The sequence below is a fragment of the Sphaerodactylus townsendi genome, linkage group LG03 (genome assembly GCF_021028975.2).
Source record: "Sphaerodactylus townsendi isolate TG3544 linkage group LG03, MPM_Stown_v2.3, whole genome shotgun sequence".
Lineage (NCBI taxonomy): Eukaryota > Metazoa > Chordata > Lepidosauria > Squamata > Sphaerodactylidae > Sphaerodactylus > Sphaerodactylus townsendi.
The window spans coordinates 61,327,609-61,355,433 of NC_059427.1; the positions used below are offsets into that span (position 1 = coordinate 61,327,609).

The 27,825-nt window shown below is 41.0% G+C and overlaps 1 protein-coding gene across 1 annotated transcript in view; it reads right to left on the reverse strand.

Moving 5' to 3' along the window:
* ATG7 (autophagy related 7) overlaps nt 1-27,825 on the reverse strand; it is a 102,345-nt gene that overhangs the window by 65,364 nt on the left and 9,156 nt on the right. The window contains exons 8-16 of the mRNA XM_048487870.1: nt 24,532-24,653; nt 22,778-22,868; nt 19,067-19,211; nt 17,425-17,583; nt 12,400-12,594; nt 10,605-10,808; nt 10,339-10,454; nt 7,898-7,973; nt 5,973-6,053 (exon numbers count right to left, since the gene is read on the reverse strand). Of these exons, the coding sequence (XP_048343827.1) occupies nt 5,973-6,053; nt 7,898-7,973; nt 10,339-10,454; nt 10,605-10,808; nt 12,400-12,594; nt 17,425-17,583; nt 19,067-19,211; nt 22,778-22,868; nt 24,532-24,653 (1,189 nt within the window). The remainder of the gene's footprint in view (nt 1-5,972; nt 6,054-7,897; nt 7,974-10,338; nt 10,455-10,604; nt 10,809-12,399; nt 12,595-17,424; nt 17,584-19,066; nt 19,212-22,777; nt 22,869-24,531; nt 24,654-27,825) is intronic.

Genomic DNA, 27,825 nt, shown 5'->3' on the forward strand with positions numbered 1-27,825 from the left:
AAGAGTTTGCGCTCTCTAATTCCCCACTCTAAAAGGGTCAGATTTCCACCACTTCAGGTAACAATTCCACCAGATGGGACTCACATTTTTGGCTAACTATATCATAACTTCTAACAGCATACAAAGTTATCTAAATTGAAATATCTTCTTAAAATGCAGAAAAGCTGTGTTAGTTCATTCTCACTGTTTTATAATAATGAATGTAAAAAATAGGGATTACAAGTTTTTCATATATATGACTATCTGTTGGTTCTGAACTGATACACCCATCTTTGAATTATCTATTCATTTCTATATCTTCTATATATATAAAAATCTATCAGTGCGTTTTTCTGCTGACAGGTAATCTCCCAAACTACTGGACCGACTGCTTTGAAATTTTTACACAACGTCGCATTCGCGCATGGCCAGGTTTCCATACTGTTTCCACACCTCCTGTTGTGTACATGTCACAACTGTGCCAGTTATTGTGTACATGCTGCTGCACATTTGACCCTGCTGCTGCACATTTGAAGAACAGAAGGAAGAAAATGGGGGGTTGGGGGAGGGAAAAGGGGGGTAAAAGGATATGGAGGATGTAATATAATGATGTAAAGCATAAGCAAGAAATGATCCAAAATATCAATAATTTTTTTTAAAAAAAGAATTCCCCCATTAGATGGTTAGAACCATTATGCAAAAATTAGAGTTCCACTGCTAATAGATTTTAATACTCCTTGTGGTTGCTGTATTGCTATATGTCTGCCCTACTTGGCAAACAGCTCAGGAGCCATGGGTTGATTTCTATAAGCATGCCATGTAATTTTTTAACATTTGCTTTCATGCTGGCTTGGATCTAATAGAAAAAAGTCAAATATCAATGGAGTATCTTCTGCATTTCAAATATTTTTTAGAACAGGAATGAGAAGAAATGTGTTCAGAAAGCATTTCCTCCTTGTGGTCACTTTAAAAGAGCCCTGCTTTATATAAACAGGTTTGATGATTTAATAAAATCTGACGAGGGTTTTAACAGCTGTGCTATTCCCAGAGTGATCTTATTTCATGTGGTGAGAATATTAAATTACTTTTATACAGAAAAGGTTGCTTTATGGATCTTACACTGGAAACCTAACATTTACATGCCCAACTCCATTTCAGTGTTAGAACATGTTGCCTCATATCTAGAAATCTAATCCCAGTGGCAAATCCAATTACATGTTTATCTTGATTCTGTTTGGGTTTCTTTTTAGTATGTTAAGGAATAATTTTGTTCCCTATGCTCTAACCTAAAAATGTCAGCCTGAATAATTTTTAAAAATCTTAATATTGTTAATGACTTTCTTTCATCTTGCTTCCATTTTGTTAAATATAGCTATGTAAGACAGGTGGTGTAGAAAAAGCATGCATACACATCTAAATGTTGACATAGTAATTAAACACTTCTTGAGCTCCATAAACATTAGTTCTTATTTCTGTTTCTGATTTTCATGTGAATCAGAGATTTTCATGTGAATCAGAGAGAAAATTTAGCCACAAAGAGATCTAGACATCCACACTTCAAATCAATCTTCAGGCAGAGCTATTACAAACCAACTGTATGCCTTATAGATTTTTAGCTTCATGAGGGAGTTATTGAAAAAAATTGGGATGGCCACTTTGAGAAATTATCTTTTAAAATTTTGGCCTAAAAATACTTTCCACAACTTCCATCCTTAGTAGCTGTGCATGTGATGTGACTAGAACTGTGAGTAACTGCCTTTTAAATGAGCGATTCAGCTCAGACCCACAATTAAAAAAAATAGGAATAAGCATACTGAAGTCTCATAACCACAATCACTTAGACAGGGTTCCAGATTTCTTGGTTGTGTTTAATCGGGAATAATTGCAGACCTGCACTTAAGCCACTGTATATCCTTTACTGCTGTAGGCTGACTAAAGCTATTTCAATTATTTAAAAAATAGACCCTGATTTAACTAACAAGGTCATTGGGAGGTCTAGTTTAGAAAATACCGGCTTAACTCATGATACACAAATCAAACTGTCCAGGAGCGGGGGTAGCCCCCCCTCCCCGGACTTGCACCCCTGCCCGCCGCGGGCGGCCGCTTCCACCCCAACGCGGGGCGCCACAACAGGGGGGAGCACCATCGCCGCACCGGCGCAGGTCGGGTGTGCACCGAGCCCGGTCGCCGGCGCGACGAAGGGGCGGAGCGCCTCCCTGCCGCCGCCTCACCTGCTGCTTGGCCAGCGGACGCGGCGGGCGAAGATCTCGGCGGCGGGAAGCAGCGTGCCAGAGAGGCCGGGCCGGACAAGCCCGGCCAGCTGAGCCCTGTCGGGCTGAGTGTGGGGGTGGGTTTTTTAGGCCGGAGGTGGGCTGCAGAGGGGATAAAAGGGAGCAGCCTCGGCACAACAAGGGAGAGGGCAGGCGAGAAGGAGGGAAGGAGGGTGTGTGCGCTTGTGGGGGAAGGAGAAGGAGAAAACGTGGAGGAGCAGCAAGGAGGAGAGGGGGGAAGCCAGAGGAAGGTGTGGGAGAGGAGGAGAGTTGGTGGACTGACGGGGAGGGCAGGGACTGGGAAGCCAGGGGAAGCCAGCAGCCCTCAGGCAGGCAGGGAGGCTAGCCTACTCTCCCTGCCTGGTTTCTTGCGGTCCCTGGGTCAGTTGTGGGCAGCCGGCACAAGCTGTGGTTAAAGCGGCTGTCCCACTTAGTCCACTCCCCGGACAACGGGAGTGAGGCTGGTAGTTCCAGCATCCGGGCAGGGGAAGGTGGGTTGGCAACAGGGGTCCCAGCGGGGACCCCGCCCCGGGCGCAGGACACAAACAAACAAGAATAATCAATTCATAAGAGATATTTTGCCTCAAAATGTTTAGTATAGTATTGCTGGCTGTCAGTGAGTAGACACATGAAGTCAGTTTATTTGACACAATATGCTTTCAGCAATTATGGCAGTTACATTCTTCTAAGTCCAGTCAAGGCAACAACCACCACATCCCAATCTCTAGATGTGTGTCAGTGTCCTGCTGGTCCGAAGCAGGGGGGCACTGGCAGCTGCTAATGGTAAACTTTCTTCAGTTGGGGCATGAATTTAAACTGTTTTTCTCCCACCCACCCCCAGTTTTTTCTGCAGATCGGGGGTCTTTCTGAGTTTGCAGAAAAATCTGTTGAGTGTCAGTCTGCCCCCTATTTAGGTGTATAGATATATAAATGTGAAGATTCTTGCACTCCTAATGAAACTATACCAGTTTCATTAACGAAACAAATCAGCATTTCATTACAACGGGCAAATTTCTTGGAGGAAAATATTCATGTTCTCATAAGGACTATCTTATTCTTCATTCTTGTCCTCATTTCCAGCGATCTTGGAGGCCCTGTAATATATATTTACAGTGCAATCCTATATCAAATTACACTAGTCTAATCTCATTGAGTTCACTGGACTTAGACTGGAGAATTTTTTCATAGGACTGCATTGTTAGAGTATGAAGGATATATATTGTACAGAGAGTTAATAGAAAATGCTTGCAGTGTATCCCTGACATCATTGAATTAATACCACTTACACACAAGCCAAATTATGAGTCACATCTACTTGGCGTTCACAGCAAGAGCTCTCAGTCAAGAAGATTGTTTGATATACCTGAGGAACAACTGAAGAGCTAAAGAACTCAGAAAGTCTTGCATAAACTGCCAAACTTTGTGTGTGGTATTGAGTGTGTGTATGTTTGTGCATAAATAAATTCTGAGCCTCGAAATATTAGTTTGCCAATAAGTTTTTCAGGTAAAACAAATGCCAGCATTGTAACCTAAGTTACCCATGCAAAATCTTTTATTAGATGGGCAGGAGTAAGAATAGCTGTATTTTGTGCTTCTGATGAGAAGGTAAGTCATTCTCTGATAAAAAGTACACAAAAGTACATCAATTCAGTTTATTCAGATTGGGAGATTTGCATTTTGAGGTTTGAATTATTTTCAATACAAAGATGTTAGACTTTTTTTCTGGCTAAGAATGGCAGAACAAGCAAAAAGAGAAAGAACAGCTTGTGGAGATGGTAGAGAGTGTTAGACCAAAAAAACTAGGAATGGGAACCATAAGGAAAAGCTGTGAAGAACATCAAAACTATCCCCCAAACACTAAACCAAGGGCTTCCTTATTTTTAGAAAGTTCAGGGTACAGTTATATCCTAACGATTGGCTACTAAGTTAAGTAGATGCAAGTCCTGTTGATTAATTGGTGCAACAAGGTTATAAAAGATAGACCTGTAACAGGAACAGTGGAGGTAAAAACAGCAAAGAGAAAGTTGCTTGAGAGGGATTAGGACAGAAGAAAAGGCAAAGCCAAGGCTGGGGAAGGTCAGCAGTCTCAAGACTGATAAGCCAGTTAGGGAGAGACCCGAACAAACTAGAAGAGAGCTTTTTCCCAAATGCAATCTAAACTGCAACTGTTTCAACCCTGATTTCCCCCAGACCTTATGGGGAATCTTAGCCCCCGAATGGGGCCCCAAGTCACTGCATTTCAAGCACTGTCATATTCCATCAGTTGACAGCCCAGGTTGAAATCACATTCTAAACAGGTTGCAAGTGACTAAATTTGCAAAAAGACAAAGTCTACCAAAAAAGTACTAAAGACAACAGCTAACAGCAACACTCACAAAGCCATGGATATAAATGTACATTGAAGAGTGCATGCAATAATACAAAAATCATCAAGAAAGACAACAATCCTTCAAACAATGTAATCCAAATATCAAACTTAAACAGTCCGAATTGTCCAAGGATGAGCCCCCTGGTCACATGCCCGTTTTGTGAGTCCACTTCCTCAGCATTGCTGTTTATAACATGCCCACAATCCCCTGGGAATTAGCATGCGATTCAATTCTTATCCATGCATAAAAGGGACACACAGGGGAAGAATAAATGGATTTCTAACAGAAACTTACTGAAGAATGTTGTGACCCCAAGAGATTGCGGGCACATTATAAACATAAACGCCGAGGAAGTGGACTCATTATATAACCTCCACAAAATGAGCAAGAACCAGAAGACTCATCCTTCGACTATTTATGTTTGATATTTGAATTACATTGTTTGAAGGATTGTTGTCTTCCTTGATCACTTTTGTAGTATTGCACGAACTATTATACTGTACATTAAAGTTTGTAAAAGGTCACACATATGGAGATTCTCTTACCAAGAGTTAATTAAAGTTTCCTAGGAATATAATAGAGGCTTCACTATCTGCCATGGTGAAAGCTCAATGAATTAAAAAAAATGAAACTGTTGCAGTACAACGCAAAATGAAAGCGATCAGATGAAGTTATTCTTATCTGTAGTTTGGAGCTGAGCAAGTCTGTGACTTCGTTAGACAAGTAACAAATTCCAGGTCCCTTCTATTCTGATATTACCGCATTGGCAAGGGAGCTACTGAAATAACCAGATTCCTCATGCTTCTCCAATAACATTGGAAATCCAAACCTAGGTGTGATGAGCCTTCAGCACACATCAGGATAGGGAAAGCAGTGGATGTAGGAACATCTGATTATATCTCTAAAAGGAGGCTAGTTTCAGATTTTGGGAACATCAGATAAACAATGAACCTAATATTCTAAGTGTTGTGAACCTAATATACTTATAATACAAAGCGTTGCAGTCCTAAAAAAGAAAATTATCTCAATTCAACTTGAATATACCACTTACTGAACACTATGTACTGTACATAGTCATCTTGTACTCTTTCATCCTGCCAACTGAATCGCTCCCAAAAAAAAATTTGAGACAACTGACTTGGCAGCCAATATTTAAAGGAAGCTGGAAAATTGTCTAAAATTATACAGCCAAAGAATTTATTCTGTAACAGTATGTACATCAAAAGAGAGGAAAATTTCTTGTAGTAAACTACCGTAAGCTACAGACACCATAAAAGTTGCATGCAAAACAATATCTAGGGAAGAACCATTTTTATTCTGTGTAGACAAAAAAGTTACCTTAAATCAAACTTACTTTGGGAGAACAGGCAGTACACTTGTCAAAAGCCAGACTGACAGGGAGGACATTATCAAACCTTGATAAAAAACCTCGAATCTGAAAAGAAAAGAGTCTAAGGTCATCACATGACTAAATAATAATGTGTTATCAAAGTTATTTTTAAAAAGAAAAGTCAGCCAACATGTATGACTGTGTACAGCAAGAATCCATCAATGCTAGCATGTCTTTCTGCTGAAATCAATTTGGAATGTGACATGTTTTGGTTCTACAGGCAGTACTATTTGACATGTAGAATTATTTTACTCAAGCCAGTCGCCCTGCTCCACCTAGAGTTTAAACTTCCTCACTGCAACAAGTGACAACGGTGGAAAAAAAAACCCATGCGGACAAGCAGAATGGCAGGAAAACATTGTGATAGGTTCTTGTCTAGAAGAAAGGGTATGTGTAGCTCCTTTTCCAACTATTTGGAGTTAAATTTCTGCCTATTACAGAAGTGTTTGAGACTAGAATATTTCTAGCCATCAACTTTAAAAAGCATTTTGAGAGAGGCAAAATAGGTAATGTGATACTTTGGACCCATAAAAGTTATGGACTCCCAAAGGGGATGCCTCCATCTCCCATTGTTTCCAATGGGAACTGATAGGAGATGGGGGCTACACCTTTGAGGGTCCATAACTTTGGACTCCCTGAACCAAACTTTACCAAACCTGGGTGGTATCATCAGGAGAGTCTCCTAAAGACATGCTAGCCTAAAAACTGCCCCCCCCTTGCAGGCCCAAAACTGAAAAAAACACTTAAAAATACAAAAAACACAAACGAACATGGGGGCACACAAAATCCAGATTTTTGCACCGGGTTCCATTTTTCCTTACTATGCCTCTGAATGATGGTGATTTTAGATTTGTTGGCAAACATGGGGCTTTTCTCAGATCTGAATAAACATCTGTCTGATGTGTTCATGGCCTCAGTCTCCACAAATAGGGCCATGTTGAGAATTAAATAGAATATCTAATATTCTAGGGAACTGAATTGTACTCTGCATAGTAGAGAAGAAATGGGACAACTAAGGCAGGTTGAAAGCACAGCAAACAAGCAATATTCCTAACCATTATGAACAACCTAGCATTTGTCATGGCATTTGCTTGCAGCCTAAAACTTATGAGCAAACCTTAGGTTCATGCATTGCTTTCGTCATTCTTCCTTCTCTTTCCATACTGCCTGGTTGAAGGCAAATTCACCAATTTGTCCAACCCTCCTCAAAACCACCTGCAAACTACTCACACCTCCTACATGTTGGCAAACCACAGTTTTACTCAGATCAGAACACCACTGCTTGCAGTTCTACTCCACCAAACCATGATTTAGTTGTAGTTTGCAACTGTGCCGATCTGTGCAAAATGGCAAACTATGGCTTGCTGAGAACTAGGAAGTAAAGGAGAGCACTAGTCTCTCCCACATCTGAACCATCCTTATGTGACCTCCAATTCTTCTGTCACTTTAACCAAGTCAGGGAAATTCAGGTACAACTATAATAGAAGAAATATTAACTCTAACTACTAATACTACACAGCACCTACATTGTGTGTGTGATGTGCCATCAAGTTGCTTTCATCCTAAGGCAACGCTACTGTAAAGCTGAACTTCAGAAACTACCTGGGATAAATGATTGAGAAAAGGATGGGTATACAGTTATTGTAAGTAGGATCATATTATATAATTTCTGGACCGCCTAATGTGTCATTTTAATGCTTATGCTATGCTTCAATTCTTTCTTGTGGTTCCAAACTTCTACAACCCTAATGCACCAATTATAGAATGCTGCATTTTGTTGACAGTATTATGTTTAATCTGCCTTGAGTCTCTGTGACACAGGGAGGCTTTTAATAATGTAAATAAAAAAATAAAATGAATAAAATAATATTAATTCTTAGTTTACTAACCTGATGAGGCACAAGTCCAAGAGAGGTGGGAGGTTCATTCATTCTGTCATCACTACTGCTAGCGACAGCATAGCCACTTAAACAAATAAAAGGATAAAGGTGACTACTTGACCTGAAGAGCCTGAAATCCTAGTTTTAAAGAAGTCAGAATTATCTTTTCAATGAAGTGAAACTTATTACAGGCCTTCCCTCCCTCTCTTTGTAGAAGAGGGAACTGAAATACAATTATATTCATACTTCTCCAAAGGTAAAGAAAAAATATTTTGCCCTGTTTTTAATAGCTCCAACCTGAAAAATCTTAGTATGGCGATTAAGCCCTATGCCAGTAGCAATTGACAGTTTTTGAACTGAGACATTTGCCCCTCTCACAGGCACACAGAGATTAGATCTGTTGCTCCTGTGATTCTACAGTTCATTGCTGCAGCTTGCAGAGGCACAAGAGACTTGCTGGGACATCAGAACTGACAGTTCCTTTCATCTGACTTGCTTTTAATGTTTCTGATGCTCTTGAATACTTTTGTGGAGTGCTACATTGATGTATCTGTTTGATCAGTGTTTGGCAGATTAGGCTGTGTTCATGCTCCCTGGTCATTACCAACCTTAGCTGTCTCCTGTATACAGTAAGAGGAGATAGTCAAACGGACTGGCTAAGTGAGAGGGAGGATCCCTAAGTAATGTGCTCACTCACATCACTCCTGGCATTTAATAAGCCGTGGAGTGCAGATGTTGCTGGAACAATCAGGAGTGGACGGGGTGGGGGGCTGATTTAGCCTCATAGTGCTCCAGGTGGACAGTCAAGTGAGGCTTGTGGTACAGAAGGATGGGTACATGGATCAGCCAGTCAGTTTGAGAAGTGCACATCAAAGGGTTCTGTTGTCAGGACACAATCTCAAATGTAACTGGTGTTTGGTTTTGGCTTCCACAGTACTTCCCTGGCTTTAATTGCTATCCCTGGGCTTTCCACTGCACCAAACTTTTCTCTGGTCTTCCCAATTCTATTCTATATGGCTGGCAATGATGGAAAAATGTCTGATGCTGAACACCCTGTGCTGCATCTTGCCCCCAGCGCACCCATGTTGTATGAATAGTTGGAGAAGTGGTAGGGGTTCCAGCCCAGTCAGTCACTGATATTTTGTTGCTGATCAACTGTTGTCAGCAAAAGGTAAACTTCACTCTCTTTCCTGTATTCCTTTCAGTGGGAACCATACCTGTTCCTCCTATCCGTCACATAGATGCCTGTCCCAAATTGTATCAGTGGGCTGATACAATTCCCTTTGGGTAGAAGTGCAATTTTGTGTTCTCATCTTGATGCTCGTGTGTCGGTATTTCTCTTGCCCAACTAAGGGCTTGTGCTAAGGGATCCAAACCCCTATATGTGAGAGTGCTGTAGCTGGAGTTGCCATGTTTTCTTCCCTAAGGTGCCCCTTGCAAAAGAGAACTTGGTGGCAGCAAGGGCTTAATCCCTTGTCTGCAGAGTTCAATCCCAAGTTCCTGCCAGTTGCGCCACAGAAACCCTTTCAGGAAAGGGAGATGTCTTCCTTTTGTTCCCTCTCCTGGTATATTCCACATATGGGCACAGGTTGCCTGACATCTGGGGAACCTTGGCCAAACAGGTCTGCATTAGCTGGCAGTCTCCAGCTTCCTGTTACAGGATATCAGCAGCATGCTATTCCATAACTGATGGATAATGGAACTGTTGCATTGGATTCTGGTGCAATCACTATACTTCATGTGCCTTGCTGACACTTATTTCTTCTCTGTCATGCAAACTAATGCTCTTGCGCATATCTGGGACCCATAAAACAGTTAGTATGGATTTGGACGTTAAAAATGATTACTAGCACTAATACTTTCATTTTTAACTTAATTCTGGAATCTTTTTATTTTAACAGTACTACTTAGAAATTATATAATGCTTTCACATTCAAAGCAATTCACATGCATTTTAAATACAGAACTGTCTGTAAAGTCTGTCAATATAATCCACAGATTGCAGATGGCAGATTGGGAAAGAAGGAGTGATTTGCTTAAAACTGTGGCAGCATCAAGACTTGAACTGGAAACTGCCTGGACAACACCTTACTCTCGGAGCCAATACGTCACCCCAGCTCCTTGTATCATATCAGTGTTGTGGTTATTTCTTTAATATTTAAATATGAAAAAGGAAACTATCCAGTTGTTCAAAAATACACACCCAGAATTAACAGTGAAATAACTGAAATTGAGGATTTCCAAAATCTCTCTCATGCAATGCTGCATTTTCAGACTATATCTAATGTTTTGTAACATAAGAATTGCTAGATTAACTTCTGTTTAGCCAAATACAGATATCTTTCAGCATCTAGTCAAGTATTTTAAAATGTGTTCCAAGTATGATGCATGCAAAACTGAATGATTTCATAAAAACTCCTTAAAAATCATTTCCCACAATTATAACTTACCCTTCTGGATGTTGCAAAATTGACACCATTAATTCTACAGCAAGGGCTCCTGCTATCATGGCTAACCCGGGACGACTGACTGTGCACTGCTGATCTAATGTCCGATCCCTGGTAGACTACAAAGAAATGTGGTTATCAGTCTTATACTTCCCATTTGTACAAATTGTTTAAAAGCTTTAAAAAAATAGTACTGATTAATTAGAGATGTTTCACAAGAACCCTTAAAAACAACCCCAAGAAAAGTAGTTACTATGAAGACTACTTACATCTCCTGGTGCTACAACATCATTGCAGAAATAGCAGCCAAGTTTATAGCCTGGAATATTTGAAAATAGTGATGATCCTAAAAGATCCGCCGATCCAGCATGGTTATTGCAGGGAGAATCGCCCACCTCTTGATGCTTGGGTTTCTTTAGTCCATGTCTCATCACCACAAAGGTGTCATATCCCAACGCAGCATTGATGACCAACTTCGTAAAAATATCCATAAAAAACAAAGTGAAATTCAAGTAAATGCAGAAAAAATGAAACTATTAATAAACATTGGGTTGGGTCCAAAGATGCCATTGTGCCTGAAGAATAACAATTCTGTTGCAGAGGTGACATTTTTGTGAATTCCCTCATCCCACTGCAAATTGCCACTGCTTTCCTTGATCTCCTCCATGGCAGAAGAACAGGTAGGGGATTCAGTGGGCTGCAGCACAAGATGGGAATGAGAAAATTCCCACTCTGCAACATTTACAATGATTTGAATCCAACCAATTTTTTTAATCTTCATTTTTGGCTCCAAGTTACTCTGACAAACCTACTAATGCCTCTGCTTAAGTATGAGTTTGTGGAAGCAGTTTAGATATTTGCTGCATATGATGGATATGTTCATTCAATCAAAAGTTGAGCAATCTTTCCTGACTCTTCTGGTAACAAGAAATCTTTGGACAAAAAAGTTGCCCACAATTCTTTAAAAATAAATGGCTTATTCAAGAGACAGAATAGAAGCTTCTCCAAACTCCAGAGTGCACCAGTTCCAACAACAATCATGCAGTCCATATTTCTACTGCCATTTTAAAAGCAGTTTGTGAAGTGAAAGAAACTGCTGCAATATAAAACAGGAGAATAGGTTTCACAGCAGGTATATTTATATACTTCTGGATAACATACAATGTTGTCTCTGTCTTTAATGCTCAACAGGCTACAGGGGTCCCCAAGCTATATGCAAATTATATTTTATATAATCAAATCCACTTTGTACATTGCCAGTAAAACAATGCAGAGATATGCTCCTAAAGATTTAGTTCAGTTTTTTCATCCTTCCCACAACCTCTCCCCCCTTAGACATCATGAGCCAATTTGTTACTTTCTCTTTAGAGCTAGTCAGAGCTTGTCCATACATCCAATCAGGCAAACTGTAGCTTATACTGCCTTACAAATCAGATTGCAAGCCACAGTTTGTTTCACTAGCAATTCCAATTTGCAATGCAAGCACAAACAACAGTTTGATGAATCTGATGTAACCACAAACTATGGTTTTGCAGCAAAACACGGTCTACCTGTTCCGACCATGGCACAAAAGAGGAGCAAAGGGGAATGAATTACACAAGCAAGCCCAGAGGCCCTTTCAACCTCATTTACACAGCATAAGAAAAATGTATGGCATTACACCTGAAGGAGAGCATTTTAACATCATAAAATGTTAAGCCAGACTTGCTTTTTAAAACAGTTTCTAAACATCTAAGACAAGAGTCTGCAATCTGCAGCTCTCCAGATGTTCATGAACTACAATTCCATGCTGGCAGGGGCTGAAGGGAATTGTAGTTCATGAACATCTGGAGAGCCACAGGTTGCAGACCCCTGATCTAAGACATCAGTGATTCTGAATTGATGGCTCCCATTTTCAGATATTACTAACATAACTGTGATGTACTAAGTGCAATTGAAAAGTCTGATTCATGGTTTAATCAACAATCACAAATATCTATCAAATGCTTTCAAACAGCCCAAGCAAACTGTGGTGTGCTGCTTATGGAATGTCTCTAGGGCACGAACAATGTCTGTATACAGTACCTTTCTTTTGCTAGCTGCAATTACAGCTGGAAGCCATCTGCTTTCACGGGTGTCCATTAATAAAAATATGATATCATGCATTTCAATGAGATTTTCCAGCTGTGCCACATCCCTGCGAGCCTGCTCCATGGTGACTTCAGAAAAATTCACTGGGTGACCTGGCATTGGGATGCTCATGTTAAAACCTTCAGCATTCTAAAAGGGAAGAAGACTTTTAAAAACAAGATAATAGCCTCATATGTTATTTAAGACATATGACTTTTCAATATAGTGGGAAAAAAGGATGGGTTGGATACAACAGCTTTTTTCTTGCCACCGAGGCATCTTGCATTGGAGGAAGGCTCTCTGTTCATTAGAAAGGAATACTGGTATACAATCCTTTGTTATGACTTATGAGAACCCACCTGCCAAACCAACTAATTAAACTCTATTTAAAAGGCTCTTTCCGCTTGCACTATTTTAGAAAATATATTATTTTAAATAAGGTAAATATTAAATACTTCAACTGTATTTAGGAGCAATTATAAGGGGATATTGCTGGTTTCTGTAATGTTGTATTCCAGGTGCAATTAAGTACTACTCAGAGAATGGCAAAACTAATGCATCCAGCAAGCAGACAAAATGCCAGAAGGAACAGGTGTCAACCCACTGGAAAAGCAAAAAGGCAAGTAATGTATAAAGGCTCACAAAAATAAAACACATTTAAAGCAACCATTTCATAAATATCCTTGTGTTACTGGACAGCTGCATTAGAAAACAACTAAATGTGTAGGTGACAGAGCCCTCACACATAAACCATATATCCTAGCAATGAACACCAAGAGCCTTCCCAGATGCTATAGTTTTTCCTGACAGATGGGGCAGCTGTCACTAATCTGCCCAGACAATGCTGACCCACTAATCACTACTGTTTTCAGGGTATCATTGTTTCCTAGCAGTCAATACGCAAACCAGCTGCTGGAAAACTGAGATCCTTGCACAAACAAGCATAACGGTTGAGAATGCTGGATTGTGTGAGGTGGATGTTATGTTATTTTTTTTAAAGTATTTAATATTATTTTTAAGCTTGCTTTTCTTTCAACATAGTTGAGACCTAAGGCAGCCACATGAAAATACAATCGACTGAAGCAATATAGTGAAGTCAGTGAATTAAAACACACAGCCAGAGAATTACTGCCCCGACAATGATGGAGAAAAACAACTGACATGCCCATAGTCCACATATCATCCTCAACAGGTCCCCAAAGCCCTCCAGTTTCATAGTCTGAGAGGCCAGCGAGGTGGACCACTTCGTATCTTCTCTAGGAAGCTGTTCTAAAGTGAGGCAGTGGCTAAATAACACCCACATCCAGACAAAATACTCCATTTGGGGGTGGGAAGACAATGATATTACAAGCAGAGCTGCTAGAGGGGTACATACAAAAGGAGCCAGCCCTTCAGTCATGTAGGTTGCAGGTAATGAAGGGCTTTAAAAGTAAGCATCAGCACTTTGAATCAACCCAGGGAAAAAAAGATATGTACTGAAGAGATCTGAAAATGAGAGTATCATGCCTCCAACAGCCTATCTCAGATAGCAAATGAACTGCTAACTTTGCATACCAATATAAAAAATGTTGCAATGATTGAGCTTTGAAGCTACAGAAACATGGCTAAACAGGCTAGCTATTATTCAAAATAGAAAGTTAGCTTCCATATCACATGCAGCTGAAAAAAAGAATTCCTCTCTGACATACTGACTTGCTTCTTCCACAGGACAGACTGATACAGAAGGACTCCTAAGCTCTTCACAGAGTCCTCTTAAGAAAGCTGGACTCCATCAATAATAGGAAGAACCACCCCCATCTACAGCAGCAGGCTTCCTGATCAACACAGCCTCCATCTTGTGTAAGTTAGTGCAGAAAAAGCAGCACCCCGGGCTTCATTTAATGTGAAGTATCAGCATACTAATGACACCCCCAACTCCAAGCTATGGATGATATCATTAAGGAGCCTCCTGCAGATCTTAATCAACATGAGTAAAAACACTGCCTATCATTGAAGTTCCAGAGAAGAACCAGTTTTTTTAAAAAACTTAAGCAAAGTAACCAATTTCAGATTTACAAAATACTCTAGTTTACTATTTAGAAATGACTTAGATTTTTAGAAGCCCCATGCCCCACATACTTGGACAGACTGGTATTGTAAAACAACAAAATACAAAGACAGTGTGATGTAGTAGTTAAGAGTTCTGGACTATGAACTGGAAGACCCATGTTTGAACCCCCACTATGTCACGGAGGTTTGCAGGTGACCTTGGGCCAGTCAAACACTTCCAGCCTAGCCTACCTCACAAGGTTGCTGTTGTGACGATAAAACAGAGGCAATGGAACAATGTAAGCAGCTGTGGGTCCCCATGGCGGTATAAATGAATGAATAAATAAAATAAAAGGGAATAAGAAGAAGAGGAGGAATAGGAAGAGTTTGGATTTATATCCCCCTTTTTCTCCTGTAGGAGACTCAAAGGGGCTTACAATCTCCTTGCCCTCCCCCCCTCACAACAAACACCCTGTGAGGTAGGTGGGGCTGAGAGAGCTCCAAGAAGCTGTGACTAGTCCAAGGTCATCCAGCTGGCGTGTGTGGAAGTGTACAGGCTAATCTGAATTCCCCAGATAAGCCTCCACAGCTCAGGCGGCAGAGTGGAGAATCAAACCTGGTTCCTCCAGATTAGATACACGAGCTCTTAGCCTCCTACACCACTGCTGCTCCAAAGTTTAATTCACAGTTCTTAAAGTCTTCATCTGCAGCGTAATTGAATGTATTGGCCAGCAGATGGCACAAAATATTTTCCATTGCAAATTCAATTTGTGTTATCACAGAATTATCCATAATATACATGGCTCTTACACACGGCAAGAAAATACATTTGACATTCAAAATGGTACATTTTAAATTATGAGCTAAGGTTAATATACTAAGCATTTGCAAAATAGACTTTTTGTGTGACATGCCAATGTAAAATCTAAACATCATTGTTATATAATGAAATTCTTGCAAATGGACCAAATATATACATTCACAGTCAATGCTACCAGAAAAGCAATTAGACCATTTGAGTTCCTTTGATAATACTTGGGCATTTTGCGTTTTTCAAGGCAATATGTTTACTAGTTCAACTTTTCCAGAGCTTTTTTTTTCAGAGCAAATGATGTAGCAAACATTTTTATTAGAATGACTTTAGAAGCCAGCAAATAGCTTTTAAAGCTAATGATCAATGCTCCTCAGCAACTCTAGTTTTCTTATTCATATAAGGAACCAGCAAGTGGCTGGTATGTGGCAGATACCCATTCAAGACTCAATGCCTAATTAAACATACCATTCCAGATAGCAGCAAATTAAAATCAGGACTGGTGACTGACATCTAGCTTCTTGAAGAGCATTATAGCCTCTTTAAATGCTAGGGTTCAGCTCAGAAAGATAGGAAGCAGCACTGTCAGCATATGAAAAAATGTCTTTCTGACTAATCACAGCTTACTAAAGGAAAGTATCCTGAGACTATGACTCCAGACTGCCTAATCCCCTACACCACTTAACGATACAATAATTGGAAAACTGGGGTGGCAGAAATCACAATGCACTGGTGGGAAAATTATCTCTCCGCACACTACCACATTCAGGTCTCCCATGACCCATTCCATTCCAAGGTTTGTTTGCAGTTTTACAAAAAAAACTATGCACTTCTGATTCTACCTTTCTTTCATCGACTCCATGTTCTAGTTGACATGGCAACCAGATATGAAAATTGTACATAAGGCCACAGCTAGCAACCATGGGTGTATTTAGGAGGCAGAGACTGACAAGTGTCGTCTCACCAGCACATTGATACCAATTCCAGTAAAAATCAGAAGTGACATCATGGGATATTCTAGGATTTGCCAAAATGTTATGGTTAAACCATAGGGGAGGGGGGGGGGGTTGCAATCTTAAAAGTGTCCCACGACATTGCTTCTCATTTTCAATGTAAGTGGGGCATGCTGACACACTTTTTCCCCTTATGGAACAAAAGACAAGCTCTTACTTAAAATGCTAATTTTTAAAAGTATAAAAACCTACATTATTAAACAATGATATGCATACACGACACAGATATGGCAGGCATATACAATACTTAAAATGTTTTTAGTGCAAATAAGTTTGTAAATAATTAATATTATAATGTGATTCATGATAATATGTTATTGAAGAGTTCAGGGTTTTCAGTGTTATAAAGTTTTACTTAATATCCAAAAATACTGGTAGTCTTAATATTATGGTTGTATGACAAATACATTTCCATTTGTTTACTACAGGATTTTCTACCTTCGTCTTATTTTTCCTATTTCTCAGTGTGGCAATAGTAGCTTTAGATGAAGCAGTTTACTATACTTTCTCAAGTACTGAGCATACTTATAATTTTTTCATATAAAACAAAGGTGTTCATATTTTTAAATTCCCTGAGCATTTACAGTGTGCATTGTATCCTTTGGATCCTGGGTCCCTTCTTTACAACACACCTGCCACCTTCTGGCTGGGATATAGGGGTTCTGGGATCTCCGCCTTACTTGCATCTGACAAAGGGAACTTTGACTTTGAAAAGCTTACACCTCAATCCCCTAGGTGCTAATGGCCTCAAGTCTAGCTGTTCTATCGCAGACCAACACAGCTACCCTCTGAAATCTTGTGCTAAATCACACCTTCATGCTTAAACCTTCCCTCATTTATTTAACATCTCTCTTGAGTAAGAGCTCAAAGTCCTTAAAACCTACATCCTATTTATTCTTGCTTTTAAAATTTGATTGCTTCAGCAAGTTTAATTTCAGCTTCCCTTGTACAAAGACACAGAAAAAGAGAAAAGAGAAAAAGAAAGAAACCTTTCAAGCTATCAGCTCTCTATCAAGGTTATCTCCTTCGTCCTCAGTTCTCTTTTGAAGAAAGGGAATTAAAAACATCATAGACTGTAATTTAAACCCTTGTTCTGAAGATTAAATCAGATTTAAAAAATTTACTTACCACTCCTGGGAATATTTTTTGAAGCCTGTCTGCTGCTGCAAGTGCCTTGGACTTCCCACCCCCAAGACAGTCTTCAAACTCATAGAGTGGCTGCCGTACAGGGTTTGAATAAGAGATTTTTGCATTATCTACAAATGTGATCTTCCTGACACCCCATCCCTGAGTGGAAAAATTACAGAAAAGGATGAACTGTTATACAAATAATGAAAAAGAGAAACGTCTTTTAATCGAATGGGTTTGCTACAAACAGTGCACTCATTCTGCCCCTAGAACTAACAGTCAGAACAAAAGACCACAAGAGATACCCATTTCAAATTGACAAGAAGGAAAAACAAGTTGACATGCTGCCCCCACATCCCATAAAAATGTTGCAGTTTAGTGTGATTCATTATTGGACTTCATGGTGATCTGGTAGCATCTGAAAGGGGGAATCGTGGGTATGATAGGTCAGACAGGTTCACCTACTTGGTCTGTTGATCTGTTAATCCATAAAACCTATGACTCAATATGATTCTACCCTTCAAATGCCACAAGAACAGCATGGGATTCAGTTATGGCTAAGAAACAACCACATCACTCTGGCTACTAACTGGGCCAGAGTGGTACACTAAAAGAAGTCAGGGTCATCTCTTATAACCAGGGAAGTCATTTTATGCTATGAAAATCACTATACTAAATACTCCCCACTAACAATTAAAATGAAATTGTGGGAAGTAATGGCAGATAATGTTCTTGTTACTTCATTATTTTATTCAAAACGCAAACTGGCATTTTCTTTGTCAATCTTTCTTTTTAGAAATAACGTATTACAAAAACTTCAGCATTGTCAAAAACTTTTCCTCCCAAAAGATTATTAGTCTCAGTTTGGAGCTAATTGTAATCTATTTGTAATTATTATTTTGTAATGTACAATTGGTTATAATTGGGTATCAAACTGTGAAAGCTATAATCCAATTTTCTCCCTACATGTCCAAGGTGACCAGACGTCCCGCTTTTGGCGGGACAGTCCCGCCTTAAACGAATTTGTCCCGCGGGGTTTTGTAACTGTCCCGATTTTTGGAAGGCTGCGGCACTGCCTTCTGGGCGCTCCCCTTTTCCTGCCCTGTCACAGGGCGGGAAACAGGAGAGCGCCCCAGAAGGCAGAGTGGCATCCTCCTGTGCACACGGCCGCAGGAGAGCACTGCCTTTTGGGGCGCTCCCCGGTTTCCCGCCCTGTCACAGGGTGGGAAACAGGGGAGCACCCCAGAAGGCAGTGAGGCAGCCTCCCATGCACGCAGCCGCAGGGGCGCTCCCTTGGAAACCTTCCCGCGCTGCCTTCTGGGGCGCTCCTGTGGAAACAGGGGAGCGCCCCAAAAGCCAGTGCGCTCCTGCGGCTGCGCGTACGCCCGGGGGGTGTCCCGGTTTAAAAAGGTGAAAATCTGGTCACCTTATACATGTCCAGGGTATGCATGCAAGCAGTGCCAGAAGGATGGGTGCCCAAGAGGAGAACGGTACCCTGCACATAGGAGGAGGAGGAGGAGGAAACAGCAAGGGAGATGATTGTTTACCCTGAGAAAATTCTTATCAGTTAAGCTTTACTTATTCTCTAGCGTAAAATAATGGAATGACATTAGAATTTGGGGGGAATAGCATCAGTACTTGCCATCAACGTTCTGGCTACACTACAACCCAGCGTACCAGCTCCTAGAAGAAGACACTTTGCAGACACAACTTTTTCCAGGTCAAGAGTAGGCACCAGCCGCCAGCACATCAATTTAAGATTAAGATCCACTGATGATTCTGCTAACCTATGTAATAAATAAGAAATATATTGAACATACCAAAGTATTTCATTCTTCCACAGACACAAAACTACATAACAAACTCTTACAATCGCTCTTTTATTAATGTCTTTTTTGTATTTCCTTTTTTTTTGTTTAGAAATAAATCCTATATTTTATTTACTATTAATTTTTTGCACTCCCCCACTTTTACCCAGTATTTCAAATAATGAACATTATCTCAGGAAAAGCAAGTTCCAAAGTAGAAAGTACAGGTGCCAGCCAAAGGGCCACAAACAAAGAAAAGGCAGATCTGAGATCTAACAGTTATACTATCATTGCCTTTAGAAAATTTTATAAGTAAAAAATGAAAGTTAAAAATCTAAATTCAACCATGGACTAAAGATGCACAATTAAAATAAAATAAAACAGAAGTCCTGTAGTATAATGTCCTTGAAGTATAACAACATTTATTCTATCATGAGTTTCCATATCTCAGAGCTCACTTCTTCACATACAAATGAAGACAAATCATTTTCCACATTTGTATAAGGAAAAGTACAGAAGGAGGCAAGGGAAGGAAAGGAACTGGCACATTCGTCTAATGCAGCAGTGGGAGCATCCATTTATTGCAAATGACAAAACTTTAGATACATAAAATCCAAAGGGAGATAGAAATAAAAAGTTAGATAAAACAGAAATAAAAATTTCTTAGCCCTCCAATAAGACAAAAACAATGCGTTAACAGCAGAAGGTCACTGTTGCTCTCACCGTAGCATATATTAAATTGTATGATGGGTAAACAGATGAGCCCAAGGTGATCTATTTGATGTTGGTTTGCACTATAATAGTATTTGCCCCAGTGTACGTGGAGACGAAGTTGGAATCTACATCGGTTGAGTGATTGGTTCTCAACTTTTTCACTCTCTCAGTAATTTTCTTCATAAAAATGTGGAAAATGCTGGAATAAACCTTATTAGCCTTTAACGTGCCACTGGATTTCTGCTTTATTTTGCTAAAGCAGACTAAAATGGCTACCTCTCTGGAATGGCTAAGGTTAAGTAAAACATTTTTTAAAAATTTGCATTTAGGACAATTGCTGAGAGTACAGTATCAGGTTCTTTACAACTTCCTTATTTCAAAATTTTATGACAACACTTCAGCGCTCATGTGATAATCACACTCTAGTAACACAAAATGTAAAAAAAAATCTACTACTACATGTTAATTCACATAGAAACATCTCAAAAAGCAATTATAAACAAGTAATTGGCAAAAGATTGCTCCTGTATTACACATTACTACTGGAAGAACCCTGTCAAATTTTAAATTACTATCCAATCTGTATTTTCAAACAAATATTAAATCAAATATAAACTGTGTAGTATATACAAAAAGATTAATGAATGACCCCCCCTATTAAAAAACTTAAATTAGAAACTTGGGTGCTGTGTGGTTTCCGGGCTGTATGGCCGTGTTCTAGCAGCATTCTCTCCTGACGTTTCACCTGCGTCTGTGGCTGGCATCTTCAGAGGATCCTCTGAAGATGCCATACAGCCTGGAAACCACACAGCACCCAAGTGATTCCGGCCGTGAAAGCCTTCGACAATACATTAAATTAGAAATTTTAAATACCAGTTTTATCTAGACAGAATCTAAAATATAATCCTCTTGTGACATTATCTGACAATAGCTAAATTACTAAATATCTCAAAATCTATGAATGATTATATTTAACATTTTTTAAAAAAAATGCTAGCCAGATGGCCACGTTTTATAGCAGGCTACAAAACATATGGTGCCATATATCACCAACTCCCTTACATGGCAAGATGTCTCCCTTAAATTTCATACACTTATTTAAAGAGAATTGAGTCTCATTTTAAATTTGGAAACAGAACACGGTTGTGGAAGGCCTGCAAATTTATGGGAAAAGTAGAGGAAAAGCTAGTTTCTACCTTCCCCAAAGCTCTAATCCTTGTCCAGAGGCGTAGCTGGGCCAGAGTGCGCCCGGTGCACACTCTGTGTTTTCCGACCCCCAAGGCACCCTGCCCCCCCGCCCCCCCTCCCACTTACCTTACTTCAGTTTGGAAAAGCAGCCTGTTCCCTTCATGCTGAAAACAGCCTTGGGGATCGCAAGATCTCCTGGGAAATCGCAAGATCTCCTGGCAGGCCGTTTTCAGCCTGAAGGGAACAGGCTGCTTCTCCAGCCTGCACTATTTCAATAAGGTAAGAGTGTGGGGGGGGGGGGTGTGCAGGGGTGCGGGGGCGATTTTCTGCCCACCCACCACCCAGGCATGTGCCCAGTGCAACGCACACCTCCTGGTCCCCTGGTATCTCCGCCTCTGTCCTTGTCTTACATAAATGTTACTACATTTAAGCTTTCCTTGCAGTGTATGTATAACTGACACTGATGGCCTGGAGGAACACAAACAGACCATTTTAAATAGTCTACTCCACAACAGGGATGGCCACCTTGCAATTCCTTTAGTAACATCTCGGTCTGCAAAGACACATCACATTTGTAACAACATAATCTATATATATAAAAATCTATCAGTGCGTTTTTCTGCTGACAGGTAATCTCCCAAACTACTGGACCGATTGATTTTAAATTTTCACACGTCGCATCTGCGTGCGGCCAGGTTTCCATACTGTTTCCACACCTCCTGTTGGGTACATGTCACAACTGTTCCAGTTATTGTGTACATGCCACACCTGTGACAGTTGGAACCACAGTTCTGTTCCGCAACAGCACCATCTGCTGGCTGTCAAAGCAACACCCTCTGATACAAGGGAAACAACCATGCCTTCCTTGAAAACCGCTGCCACCTGGAGTGAAAGGGACGGGGCCCGCTATCTGGACATGGCCCACCCACCCTAGCAGAGGAAGGGGAAGGCGAGGGAGGGTCCAGGGGTTTGCTGGACCAAACGCTCTGAAATTTGAACACAACGTATCTCATGCCTCCCAGCGTGTTTTAAGCGAGGTAATTCGCCTGCAAGGGAAGGGAGTGAAAGAGACACGGCCCGCCACCTGGACATGGCCCACCCACCCTAGCAAAGGAAGGGGAACGTTAGGGAGGGACGGGGCGCCATGCAAGGGAACGGGAGAGAGGGAGGGGACTGAGGGGCCCCTTGCCCTTCCCCTCCCTTGCAAGCATTGTGGAACCGTTCAAACCGTTCGCTTCCCCTTTTCTTTCTTTTCCACTTCACCAGACTGAGCCACAGCAACGCGTGGCCGGGCCCGCTAGTTGTCTATTAAAAGAAAAAGTATTCTGCCTCCGTTGGTATGGATTTGGAACAAACAGAAACCTGCTGTTTGTTCCAAAATCCTCTGCAGATATGAATAATACGCTGCACAAAATGAGTGGCTGCAGCCAGGAAGGGAAAACAGATGACACTGCATTTTCCTCCTGGTAGCTTGCATGGGCCAAGGGGAAGTTGTGGGTTTCTCTAACAAAACTAGTCTAAATATGTGCAATATTTGCAAATAGTCTAAATATGTGAAATATTTGTCTGAGACAACATCTTCTAGTAGATAGACACACACATACTTTGAGGGGTAGATCATTAAGACTTCTAAGAATGCATACCTTTTGGGATCCATACACTCACTCAGATTGACCATTCTTGGGCCCATACTTCCCTTTTTATTTTTCTCCCATCCAACCACTTTTGGACAATCTGCATTACCAGTCAAAAGAAAAACCAAAACACTGCATTAAATAATATGAATTTACACTGTAAATATAAACAATTTAGGAGGAGTGATTTTTAAGTCAATAATTTGAACATTGCAGAATTATTGCAATTATTCAAGTTTAACATAAAATTCTCAAATATCACTTCCTCGAAATGTTCGAATATTTGGAACAAGGCAGTTAATAACAGCTAGCCCTGAACTCAAAGAGTCCTACACAGAATATATTGAATTGGATCCAGAACAGCATTTCAAGGTAGTGCAAGGATTTATGTCTACAGATTGCAACTTTCACAGCAACTCAAAAGAAGAAGAGTTGGATTTATATCCCCCCTTTCTCTCCTGTATGGAGACTTGCAAACTCCTTTCCCTTCCCCCCTCACAACAAACACCCTGTGAGGTAGGTGGAGCTGAGAGAGCTCCAAAGTACTGTGACTAGACCAAGATCACCCAGCTGGCATGTGTTGGAGTGAACAAGCTAATCAAGTTCAACAGATAAGCCTCCACAGCTCAAGTGGCAGAGTGGGGAAACAAACCCAGTTCTCCAGATTATAATGCACCTTCTCTTAACCACTACACACCCCTGGCTGAATGCTTCGTGAAATTTTTATCCTGGGGGAAAGAAGACCCCTAGGAAGGGGGTGGAGGAAACTGGGGCTGCTGTTGGATGGCAGAACCGTTAAACTGCTCTCTATGGGAAGGAAGCCCATGTACTGAAGAAAACACTATGCTAGATCCAATCCATTCACTAGGACCCACTGCAGCAAAAAGTACGGACACAGCAGAGAAGAAAGGGAGGGCACTTTTGTACAGTTTGTGATTTAATTGCACAAATATCTAGTCTACATAAATTCTAGAATGTTCTCAGTTCTCATATTCACACAGAAAAACAGGTTAAGCTTTGCTAAATATATTTTATTACATGGTAATTATTATCATTCCCGGTAACACTGGAACATTAAACATTAAATTACCTTAATTTCTCAGTCTGCTAATGTTGCCCATATGGTATGAGTTAAGCTATGCATTAAATTTGAACCTGTGCTCTGTCACTAAACTCCTTGAGAGGGCCAAAATAATTTGAAAGAGAGATAGTGTACTATGTACATTAAAAATGATTAATAATGATTCACTCATGTCTCAGAAGCCAGAAATAATAAGGGCCCCAGAGTATCACTGATGGGTTCAAGAGGTTGTGGCTTAATGGGAAATTACTTTTTAGAGAATGAAGCCAAACAAATGAGTTTAACTGCAAGGTCAAATTTTCAAGTCCACAATGAATTAAAAATTCTAGTGGCTGCTCCCTGCCAATATTATCTGGCAATAAATTCTATAGAAACTAGACTGCCTCATCTATCACTATTGAAAGGATTATTGAGAAAAGCAGAATTAGCAATAGACAAAACACAATGAGATAAATTACAGAAAATATTATCTTTTGTGCTTGCAATCTATCAAAATTCATATACTTTTTCTGATAAGGCTGTTTTGCTTATCTGTTCCTAACTGATAGACAGTTCTTAACATACACAGAGAACAGGTCTGAGCTTTTTTCACAGGCTTTATAGAAAGCCTCCCGCCAATGCAATAGCAGCATTAACTTCAGTATGATGACGATTCAGTCCCATCTTTCAACATATGAATTACCTAAACTCAGTGTCCCTTGTGGAAACTTTATTTCAAAAATTGTGCTGTGAGAAATGTCTCTTGCTCCTTGCATAGTCCTGTCTCTGAAGCAGATCACTTCAACTGTACGGAGATGGTTGCCCCTGTCAGTAAGAAGACCTTGAAGTCAGCAGAAGCAGAGCAAAAAGATAAAATGTTGCTTAATAATGAATTTTAGTTTCACAGGTAAGTCTTTGAAAAAGATGGAAACCATCTGTTCGAAACTAAGATATCAAAACCATCTGTTTGAAACTAAGTTATTCAATACAGCTAATAAACATGGTTCCATCTGTGAAAATTTAAATCCCAAGACTGGAGCTATGAACAAATAAGAGAGATGTTTCTACAAGTTTGAGAAAAGCTCCAGGTCTGCAGAAAAATCTGAGACTTAGACAAACAAACCCCAAAAAGCAACAAAAGCAGAACTTGTACCTTCAAGAAAGGAGATTTCAGAGGCCCTTGAGAGGGTTACTAGGCAACCACAATAGTATTGTCAACCTCCAAACACTGGGTTTCTATCAGTAGAAGGCAAAGGGAGGGCTATTTGGGCCTCCCAGTTCACTGCCACTTCCCTCCTTCCTGCCAACTCATAATGTTCTTCAGCAGGCGGGCTGAGTTGATGGGTTGTGTCACCAGCTGACAGGTAGGTTGCTTGATTCTGTCCTAAGTGGTGCCAGTGCTACTACAGTTATACTCAGTAAAGGCCATCACTATTTTCTCTCCAAGTTAATGTTATTTGAGTGTTATTCTTCCAGTCATCCTTGCTCCCTCCCTTGCCCCTTTATCCACAAGTTAAGGTATTGTCCACTCTATAAAAATTAAAATGCAATGCAAATCAATGATGTCTCAACTATGCATTTATTCGGCAATGAAAAAAGGATAAGTCACAGTAACACCAAGTGTTCTTAATGTGCCTTTGATACAGAATTGAAAGATATAAACCCCATCCTGTTTCCATTTTTAAAAACTTAGTCATACACACACTGGCAACATAAACACTTGTTAATTACAGTGAAAGCAAGCTACCCTTTGCAGTCCTAATTGCACTTAGTCCAAATATTCCAGCACATAAAAGCTGTGCAGGATGTTTAAGAACATTAGAACACTCATGCTGGGCTATCTCAGCAGTCCACCTAATGTAGCATCCTGTTTCAGAAAGCAGTCCTCTAGATGCCTCTAAAAGGCTTACAAGCAAAGCATGGAAACCAAATCCCTCAATAAGCCTTTCAACTTGTTCAGTCTCTGCCATTTATTGATGATGGCAGACTTACAACTGCTCAAACAAGGTTAACATAAAATAAACTTTTTAAAAGTTATTTCTAATGTGTTTCATAGGTTGCAACTCAACCCTTTTACATTAGGAAAACAAAAAATGCTCTCTTATTTTGTGTTGTATTAATTAAGATGATTACTATTCTAAAAATTTCCATACAGAAAAACCTAACAATAGTCTTACTGCACCAGATCACTGGTCCAACTGGTCCGGTATTCTGTTTCATACAGAAGCTGACCAGACATTTCCATAACACATACATGCAGAGCATGCTTCCGCATTATCCCTCCCAAACACTGACAAAGCACAGAGTTACTGTGTCTAAAAAATGCAGGTTTTATTTAGGTTTTCATGGCTAATAGCCATTGCTGCTCCTGTTCTCCATAAATTTGTTTAATCCAGTAATGTTCACTCACTGGTTTGGAAGCAATATGTGGCCCTCTGACATGCCAACTATGGCTCTTCTGGCACCAAACCATTCCCAAATGGGGCACCCACCCCATGTTCCAAGTGGGCAAGGCCGTTGCCCAGTAGGGTTTGTGGAAATCAGATGCTTCACATATTGAAACTGCCATTGCAGAGCAACTGGGCTAGAAGGCTCAACTTTTCCATCAACCCCGCCCCCTTATACTTAGCCTCTGCTCTCTTATTCCAACAACTAGGAATCTGAGGGGAAAACAAGATGGCCATAGAGAATATAATCACCAAGGAATTGTTATAACTCACTGGCATAGCTCCAACAGGGACATCCAGGGCAGTCCGCCCCAGGCGGCCTCCTGCCAGGTCACGTGGGGGGCGGCAGCGGCGGCTGCTGGCTGCTGGTTGTGGCTGGGCTGCTGGGCATGCCTGGCCTTGCTGGGGCGGACGTGGAGCCCAAGCAGGCCTCCTTGTGGGCGTGCTGAGGCTGCCTGAGGGGTGGGAGTTCGAGGGGGCGGGCCCACAGCTTGAACAGGCACCACATGTGACCTGGTGGCTAGCAAACGGCTTGAAGAGGAGCAACGGAAAGGCTGCCGTAAAGGGAGCCCTTTCCACTTCCATGAGCCACCAGCAGTCCCGGAGCGCCTGCCTGCCGGAGCCTGAAGACAAACAACAGGTCAGGTAAGCAGCAGGCACTGGCCAGCCAGCCAGCCAGCCAGCCAGGCTTTCGATTGATCCAGGCGGTCGGGCGGGCAGGGGCGGCGGCAACCTGCTGTTTGGGAGGGCAGGGGGTGGCCTGGGTGATTCTCTTCCTCCCCTCGGCTGCTCTGGGGGTGTTTGGCGCGCTCCGTGGCTGGCAGGGCCTTCTGCAAGGATTTTTCTCCTGTAAAAGAGCCTGCAAGAAAGTCTCCAGCTCTTTTACAGGAGAAAAATCCTTGCAGAAGGCCCTGCCAGCCACCGAGCATGCCAAAAACATATTCTATAATGTGATGGTGACTTTGAGATGACCTGGTGCAAAAAATCATTCATTGGTAGTAATGGTGGAGGGCAGCTGCCCGGGGGGGGGGCGCAAAACTCAGATTTCGTCCCGGGCTACATTTTCCCTAGCTACACCCCTGTTATAACTGCACAGGAATGGAACAAGCTAGCCACAGTGCCATAGTGGCAGTTTTATTCTGTTTTCTCCTCAGCCAGAAAAGCTGTGCCTTGGCCATCTCAGTCTCTCATGTGACCTGTTGTGCCTTATACTAAAGAGAGAAGAAGGCAGAGGAGCCCTCCACTCATTCTAAATATGAAGTTTCAACAATAGAAGTGGGGAGAGAAGTCTATATATGAAGGTATTATGGTAATTTAAAAGGTTACATGTAAAGAGTGCCATTGAGTTGCAACCAATTCATGAATTTCCACATCATGGGGCTTTCAAGGCAAAAGACGAGCAAAGGACTGCCTTCCTCACAGCAGTTCCAGTCTTCCTTGATACCAACTTAGTGCTTGGTTTCCAATTTCTAATGGGATCAGGCTGAGTTATTAATGCTCCTGTATAATTAAGTGCTGTCAAACTGCAACCACCTCATGGCAAGCCCGTA